General features: G+C 50.7%; 1 protein-coding gene across 4 annotated transcripts in view; it reads left to right on the top strand.

Annotated features, from left to right (window-relative positions):
- The window catches only part of OTOF (otoferlin), a 219,258-nt gene extending 212,671 nt beyond the window's left edge, over window positions 1-6,587 (top strand). For 2 of the 4 annotated variants that reach the window (XM_061626513.1, XM_061626515.1), the window contains 5 exons: window positions 37-135; window positions 2,769-3,010; window positions 3,671-3,849; window positions 4,459-4,559; window positions 6,407-6,587. In XM_061626513.1, the coding sequence (XP_061482497.1) occupies window positions 37-135; window positions 2,769-3,010; window positions 3,671-3,849; window positions 4,459-4,559; window positions 6,407-6,587 (802 nt within the window). Of the gene's footprint in view, window positions 1-36; window positions 136-2,768; window positions 3,011-3,670; window positions 3,850-4,458; window positions 4,560-4,848; window positions 5,030-6,406 lie in introns of those variants that run through there. The other 2 variants (XM_061626516.1, XM_061626512.1) reach the window with 1 other exon arrangement.
- Window positions 6,588-8,038: the final 1,451 nt, after the last annotated feature.

Here is an 8,038-nt window from a genome sequence, read left to right as displayed (position 1 = left end):
GTGGCTCATATCTTGTTCTTCTTTCCTCCTTGCCAGATACGAGCTTAGAGTGATAGTGTGGAACACTGATGAGGTAGTCTTGGAGGATGACGATTACTTCACTGGCGAGAAATCCAGTGACATTTTTGTCCGGGGGTATGTACGCACGGCCCCACAAGGCCAGCCGGTTTCTCTTGTGCGTGAGCTTCTTGTGGTTTTGGTTCTGCCCAGCCCTGCGGCTCCCTGCTAAGGGTGGGTCACCATTTCTTCCCAGCACAGCATCTCCTCCTTGTGAGCATCAGTAATGGACCCTGCTTTTTTCTGTTCTGCCTCCTTTCTTTTGTTCCGTGTGCCGTTGTTGTATGCCTCTGTCCACTCTGTGTGGTGGCTAGGTATGAGCTATGGATAGTTACTTGGAACACTGTCGAGGTGGTCCTGCAGGAGGATGCTTTCATAGTGGGAAAGAAAATGTCAGACGTCTATGTCAGGGGGTAATTGACTAGGCCTCACTGCACAGCCCCTCTGAGGGGCAGGTCTGCACGCTCACAACAACCATGCAGGATAGACACTGCCACCACCCTTCTTACTAGTTAGGCACTCTGAGCCAAAGGGAAACTCAGAGCCCAGAAAAGTTGACAGAACTTCTAAAGGGCAAGAGCCAAGGTACACTCCTCGCCCCAAGAGCCTCAGGCAAAACACCCCGATTTACACAGTAGCTGTGGTCAATGGTTAGGACTAGATTCAGAACTGACCTTCTCATGAAATGAACACATACTGGTAATAGAAATAAGTTTATTAAAGAATAAAGAGTAAAAGAATTAAAAAGGTGCACAATTATAGCAGCAAAATGGTTCCTTAATATCTACACCCAAAGGGGCAAGGTAAAACACAATACACAAGAGAGTTCAGTCACAATTTTGTTGTTGTTCTGTGCCTCCAAGTTGATGACGACTTATGGCGACCCTATGAATCAGCGACCTCCAACAGCATCTGTCATGAACCACCCTGTTCAGATCTTGTAAGGTCAGGTCTGTGGCTTCCTTGATGGAATCAATCATCTCTTGTTTGGCCTTCCTCTTTTTCTACTCCCTTCTGTTTTTCCCAGCATTATTGTCTTTTCTAGTGAATCATGTCTTCTCATGATGTGTCCAAAGTAGGATAACCTCAGTTTCATCAATAACAAAGTCTAGCTAGCCTGCTCTATACTTACAAAACAAAAAGACTTGCAGTTGGTTAGCCTTCTCCCCTCAGAGAGATAACAGGCAGGATAGCTGATGGTAAGCTGGATCCTAACCAGGTCACATCAGGTAGGCATGATGGAACCCAAAGAGGGACAAAACTTACATTTTCCGGTCCATACTTATGGCAAAAAGCCTTAGCAACAGCTGGAGGCAATTAACCAATCAAGGGCTTCACGATGAGGTAAGAGCACATCATTCACCGGCCAAATGCCACATGTTCCCTAAAACTTCCCAGGGTTTATGGCCTTGAAGGAACCAGGCCCCTTACTGATAAGAAGGTGTTACGCTGGGCTCCGGTAAAACTGCCAACTTATGCCAGTTAGGGAAAACCAGTTGTTAACCTTTCAGGATCCCAGGCTATCAAAAGGATATAAAAAAAGAAAACCCCACAATTCTCTGTTCTGCAGCCATCTTAGTTGCAGGCTGGCATGACAGAACCAACGGGCTGTAGGGACAATACTGCACCCAGTTCCTCTACCCTGCAGTCTTGCGTAGCTCCCCGCAAGAGCCACCAGCACAGAGATGTAAGAGGCCCTTGGCTAACGTTCTGGCTGGACCCAGCAGGGACAAATGCAACAGAGAACATGTTGCATGGCCAGTTCTACACAGAAAGAGCATGTTTGGGATTGGAAGGAGCAGATTCAAAGAAGAGCATGTCTGGGAGCAGCTGACTTTTCTTTTTTGAGACCACATAGCCCAGTGACAATGAGGGTGAGCTCTCAGGCCCATATCAACAATGCCAGAAGCCCAGTCGGCCAGCTGTTGTCCAGCAGAACAATTTTGGTCTTGTCTCCCTCCACGAGGCTAAAGGGCTGGTCATTTTGCAGACACTTGACTGTGGGAGGGCAGAACATTGGCCTGGCTTCCGCTCAAGCTGTGCCCCAACGGCTAGCATTCTGGAGGGGTAGTTTCAAACACCCCAGATTTGACGCAGCCCTGCCAATCCACCCAGCCTGAGCTACGCATTTGCCTGAGATAGGGTTGGGTGGTCACTCATAAGGAGCCTCCGGAAGCGTAGAGATCTGACCAAGTAAGGAGCCTGTGGGTGGCTTTCTTCTCCCTGCCATGAATGAGGAATGCTGTTCTGTGGCCTTCTTGCATGCTCTTGTTATGGGTGGATGGTTGGTGTGTGTGTGCTTGATTGTCTCCTTTTCATTAGCTGGCGGCAGACCTGCCACCCAAGGGCAGCCGGATTTGGTTTACATAGACGCTAAACACATGATAGCCTCGTTTTGGCCTTGGAAGTTCATGCCGGTTCCATGAGGCACCTCTTCCATTATCCTGTGTGGCACATAACATGATCTTCACAGAGATTGGGGGAGAGGGAGTTTCTAGACCTCTGCACCCCCTTGAGCCCACTTAACCATATCTCCCAGTCCCCGCAAGTGAGTCCTCCCAGCCTGCAGGGCTCGCCCTCCGGTTTGCTGCTCCTTCTCCAGCACTGATGTACCTGATCCTGTCGCACAAGCACAGCCATTCTCAGAAGAGGCCGGCATTTCCCCTACCTTGTCCTCTCTCTGCTCACCTGCCCTTGATTTGCCCATGCAGGTGGCTGAAGGGGCAGCAAGAAGACAAGCAGGACACAGACGTCCACTACCATTCGCTGACTGGCGAGGGCAACTTCAACTGGCGCTATATCTTTCCTTTCGACTACCTTGCTGCTGAGGAAAAGATTGTGATCTCCAAGAAAGAGTCTATGTTCTCCTGGGACGAGACCGAGTACAAGATTCCGGCCCGACTCACGCTACAGGTGTGGGATGCCGATCACTTTTCCGCTGATGACTTCCTCGGTGAGTAACCAAGCTCTGGCTGCTGCTCGCCCAGGGACAGCGGGAGGTGGGGAGAGGTGGCCACTCTCTGGTTCAGAGGGAGCACCAGAAATGCAGGGGGAGCAATCTCTCTGCTGGAGTCAAGAATGGGCAGAGTTTAAGATTGTGAGGGAGATGTTGTTTGAGTTCCTGGATCGTGTGGGTTAACATGCCAGAGAAACGTCTCAATCTGGAGCTCAGTCATTCACTTTACGGACTCTGAATGCTCACTCCAAAAAAGAGGTGATTATTACAAGTTCCAAATTCTATTTCAACTTGAGTTGAAAATCTGCGTTGGAGAAGAATTCCTGGCATAGGGGGCATGTCAGGAACACCCTGCAGCTACTCTGACCCAAGGTCATTATTCTGTTGCTGTCATGTGCCTTCAAGTCTCTTACGACTTATGGCGACCCTATGAATAAGTGACCTCCAAGAGCAACTGTCATGAACAACCCTGTTCAGATCTTGTAAGTTCAGGGCTGTGGCTTCCTTTATGGAATCAATCAATCAGTCATTCTTCTTCTTATTGTTATTCTAGCCCAAGTTCTAGTTATTCGCAGAAAGCGTAGCTCCACCCTTCCCCACCCTTCAGCTCTAGCAACCCATAATGCTCCTCCTTTCTTTCTGCCTCCCCTCCCGCAGGAGGCATTGAGCTCGACCTTAACCACTTCCCACGTGGCGCCAAGACAGCCAAGCAATGCACCTTGGAGCTGGGGACTGGCGAGACGGAGGTGCCCATGGTCTCTATCTTCAAGCAAAAGAGGGTGAAGGGCTGGTGGCCCTTCTTGGCACGTGATGAAAACGATGAAATGGAGATGACGGTAATGGAACTGGAGAGAGGGCTGCCATCTTTGCTCAGAAGGGAATTAGGTAGGGGTGGTGGTGCTTGAGGAGCCCAGGGGACAATGTTAACAGGGGAGGTGGGTTGGAGTTGCGGGTCAGGAGTAATGAGGAAACCCTCTGGAGGATGGATGGAGGAGCTGGAAGTTGAATGGCATAGTTTGCATGGCTTCATTGCAGTAGGGCTGGTAGATTTTCCTGGTTAACCGTTGGCTTCTTCCATTTCTGAGCGTAAGTGTGCAGCTGTAGGACAAGGGATGAGGGCTGTCTGCACTGTTTTCCATAGTATCTCCTGCACATGGGCATAGGGACAGAGGAAAGTGCCTTACACAGAGTCAGACCATTGGCCCATCAGCACCGTCTACACTGACTGGCAGTGGCTCTCCAGGGTTTCAGACAGAAGTCTCTCCCAGCCCTACCTGGAGATGCCACCTGGGATTGGGCTCGAGACCTTCTGCACGCAAGGCAGATGCTCTGCCATTGAGCTGTGGCCCGCCTGGTGTCTTTGGCTTGCCTACCTTCATGCCCGTAGGAAGCACAGTCGTCAGTGGTGCCTTCTGCCTATTTGGTGATTATTTGATCCCCAACAGGGAAAAGTGGAGGCCGAGCTTCACCTATTGACGACCGAGGAAGCCGAGAAAAGTCCGGCCGGGCTGGCTCGTAACGAGCCCGACCCATTGGAGAAACCCAAGTGAGTGGCGAGACGGGGAGAGGAGGGATGATGGGAGCAGAGATGTGCAAACAGACATGCACACGAGTGGGGCACTCATAGGGGGAAGGACCCAGGGCTGTGCATTTACACAGGGAGCAGCAGCCGGACGTCTTGGGTGGGATGTGCACCACTGAACTGGGGGCTGCCTCTCCTGTTTTCCCACCTCCGTTGACTCCGTTCGTCTCTCCCCGCCTCTCTCTTCCCCGTGTCCTCTGCCTCTCTCTTTTTCTCCACTTCCTCCTTGCCCCACCCTGACCTCCTGCCCCAGCCGCCCAGATACCAGCTTCATTTGGTTCCTGAACCCTCTCAAGTCCATCCGCTACTTTATCTGGCACACGTATCGTTGGCTCCTGCTGAAAATCCTTCTTCTTGTCCTCTTGCTCCTTTTGGCCGGCCTCTTCTTTTACTCCATGCCTGGCTACCTGGTCAAGAAACTTCTCGGGGCCTGAGAGGGCCTGGCCCCCTTTCCTTAGGGTACTTCTTTTTTCCGCCATCTCCTGCTGCAACATGTTCCCCTGCGGGGCTGGTGAAATTGACAGTAAATGTGGGCAGGGTGGGGTGGGGGACAAGAGAAGCAAGAGAGCCCCACTGACACTTACAGGTGGGGTGCAGAACAGAAGGGGGAATGTACCCCACTCTCCCAAATTAAGAGTCCTTGCTGCTTAACCCCAGGCGCATGAGGGCGGGCCATGTTTACCTCATCACGACATATTCAGAGACACCCTTCTCTATACTACGTGGCTCCAGAATCAAACTCTTCTGAGCAGTGGCTCAACCAAAGCAACTTACTTATTTATTTATTTAGTATATTTGTATGCCGCTTTTCATCACCAGGTGATCTCAAAGCGGCTTCCATAGCAAGAACACAATAATATGATAAAAACTACAACAGTATCAATAAATAATACCACAAAATAAAAACAGGCTGAAATATCAAATCAATCGAGTCTGCAAAATCTAGATATATATACATGGAGAGAGAGAGAGAAAAAACAAATATACAACAGAGTCCCATCATTAGCAAATAAGATTCTTGGTGAGCAGAGGCCGTCAGCCAGAGGGCAGCTGCAGGAAGGTCAACATTTCCGGCCACCCAAAACAGCTGCGTGATTCCTCCCAAGAATTGCATCCCAGCACCCTCAGCAACATTAGCTGGGATTCCGGGTGGCCGTACCTTGGGATTCGATCTGCAGGCAGTTTTGCTGGTGCTTCCGAAGCAGACCTGCACACATTGTGACCTCCTCAACAGCCATGTATGCTGACCCACCTCCAGGGCCTTGATGGCCTTCCTGGTCATTCAACTTGCCTTGGGCTTGAGACGAGTTGTCAAGCACCTGGCAGGTCACCAAGCAGGGCTGAGAGCTATTTTGCTATAGGCGGTATATAAATGGAACGAAATAAATAAATAAATGTGGCTCTAAAATGTTGCTGATGTCAAGACCCTTATCAGGTCGCTAGTGTCATCAGGCCAGCAACCAGTGGTGGTTCCATGTCAATGGGACAGTAGAATCCGCTCCGGGTTTTAGTCCGGACTTTCCAGGACCTGTCCCAGATGCTGAAACCAAGGTGGCTCCTTGCAAGTTCAGACTAAAACTTGGAGCGGATTCCACTGCCCCACCAGCATAGACCCACCAGCCGCCATGGGCAGCAACATAAATGGGAAGGTGCCAAGCCTGAGCTGCAAATTGGATGCTCCATGGCAGGTGATTGTGAGGTGAGGCCTGTGGTGGCAGGGCATGCAAGATGGGGCCTGAGAGAGCCAGCTCCACCCCTTAGAAACTATTGTCCCCGCTAAGCTTGGACGCTCTGTTTCTCTTTCCTTGCAGTCGTCCGGATACATCCTTCATCTGGTTCCTGAACCCACTCAAGTCTATCAGGTACCTCATTTGCACCCGATACAAGTGGCTCATCATCAAGATCATCTTGGCCCTCCTGCTCCTCATCATGGTGGGCCTCTTCCTCTATTCCATGCCTGGCTACATGGTCAAGAAACTTCTGGGGGCGTGAGGGGGCCGCCTCATCTTTCTGAGCCCCATTGTCCTTGGTTGCTCTCTCTCGTTGGTATTCCTCTTTTGTGGCTTCCTTGTGTTTCCTTTGGGGGATTTTTTTGGGGGGGAGGAGGGGGCAAGGGCTCAGAATTTACTTTGCTTTGACCTTGTGATTTGGGAAGGAGGGGAGTTTTTAGCCCACCAAAACGTGAGTTCTGTCCTCGGTGGTTCCCCTCAGTCCAGATCTTGAAGCTGGAGAGTCTCTTAGTCAGCAGTCAGAAACCGCTCTCCCATCTCGGCCAGTTGGGGCCTCAACAGAGGCATCCTATATGAAGGAATTAATATTGGGGTGGAGCTGCCTGGCCTTCAGTTTCTGCTCTGTGTGGATTTGACACATCCCTTCTCTCGCTCCTTTCCCTGTTCCACTGTTTTACTTCCACAGCTGAGGGTATCAAGTGTCCCTCCATGAGGAGTTAGGGACGAAAGGACCTCCTGCCCATTCTAGATGTGGCCTGATCAACCATTTCAGAGATTTTGGCACCTCTGGTTGGTGCCTGATCCTGTAGTGTTCTTTATCGAGGGGAAAGATTGCCCTCTGCCCACCCACCCTGAATCACATAGATGGGTGGGGAGAGTCAGGGCCTTCATCATGCCAGAGCTCTGTTTGCCAAGCAGGGAAAAGCTGCCCTCCTTTTCCAAGGATGGGCACGGTGCAAAAGGCTAGCGTGTTTATCAACTGCAGGAGAGAAGAGAAGACAGGACATCTCCCCTGGCTCACAGTGCAACCTTCATAGAATCATAGAATAGTAGAGTTGGAAGGGGCCTATAAGGCCATCAAGTCACCTTGGATGTGTCTACTGAAAAGCCAAGTCCCACCGAGTTCACTGGTGTTCACTCCCAGGTCAGTGGGTTTAGGACTGCAACCTAAAAGGCTGGGGTATGAATCATCAAGTCCACAAGCCTCACCCTCGTGGTCTTTGGGAAGCCATTGTTTTCTTTGCCTTGGCCTCTCCTCTGCAATTGGAGGACAACAATATTGACCTCTCTTACGGAGTTCTCATGCAGATTGCATGATTCATTCAACAATAAGTGCAGATAGCTCTCATTCAATCTTAAGCTCTTCAAGAATATCCCTTAGACCAGCCTTTCCCAACTAGTGGGCCACCAGATGTTGGACCACAACTCCCATCTTTCCTGACCATTGGCAATGCTGGCTGAGGCTGATGGGAGTTGTGGTCCACCAACACCTGGTGGCCCACTAGTTGGGAAAGGCTGCCTTAGACTTTGCAGAGATGGTGCTTGGACATGTGTGTGTACGAGTGCACACAGCAATATAAATATGGAGGCAGGAGACAGTCTCCAGTTTTTCTGCTCACCCAGCACTGTGATGGGGTTGGCTGTGATTTCTGGCCAAGCTTCCTAGCTACATGAACCCTGGATGAGAGATGGCAGGGGCAGGGAATAGGCTCA

Source organism: Rhineura floridana, chromosome 4 (assembly GCF_030035675.1).
Source record: "Rhineura floridana isolate rRhiFlo1 chromosome 4, rRhiFlo1.hap2, whole genome shotgun sequence".
Taxonomy (NCBI): Eukaryota; Metazoa; Chordata; class Lepidosauria; order Squamata; family Rhineuridae; genus Rhineura; species Rhineura floridana.
This window is presented reverse-complemented; position numbering and strand designations above follow the sequence as displayed.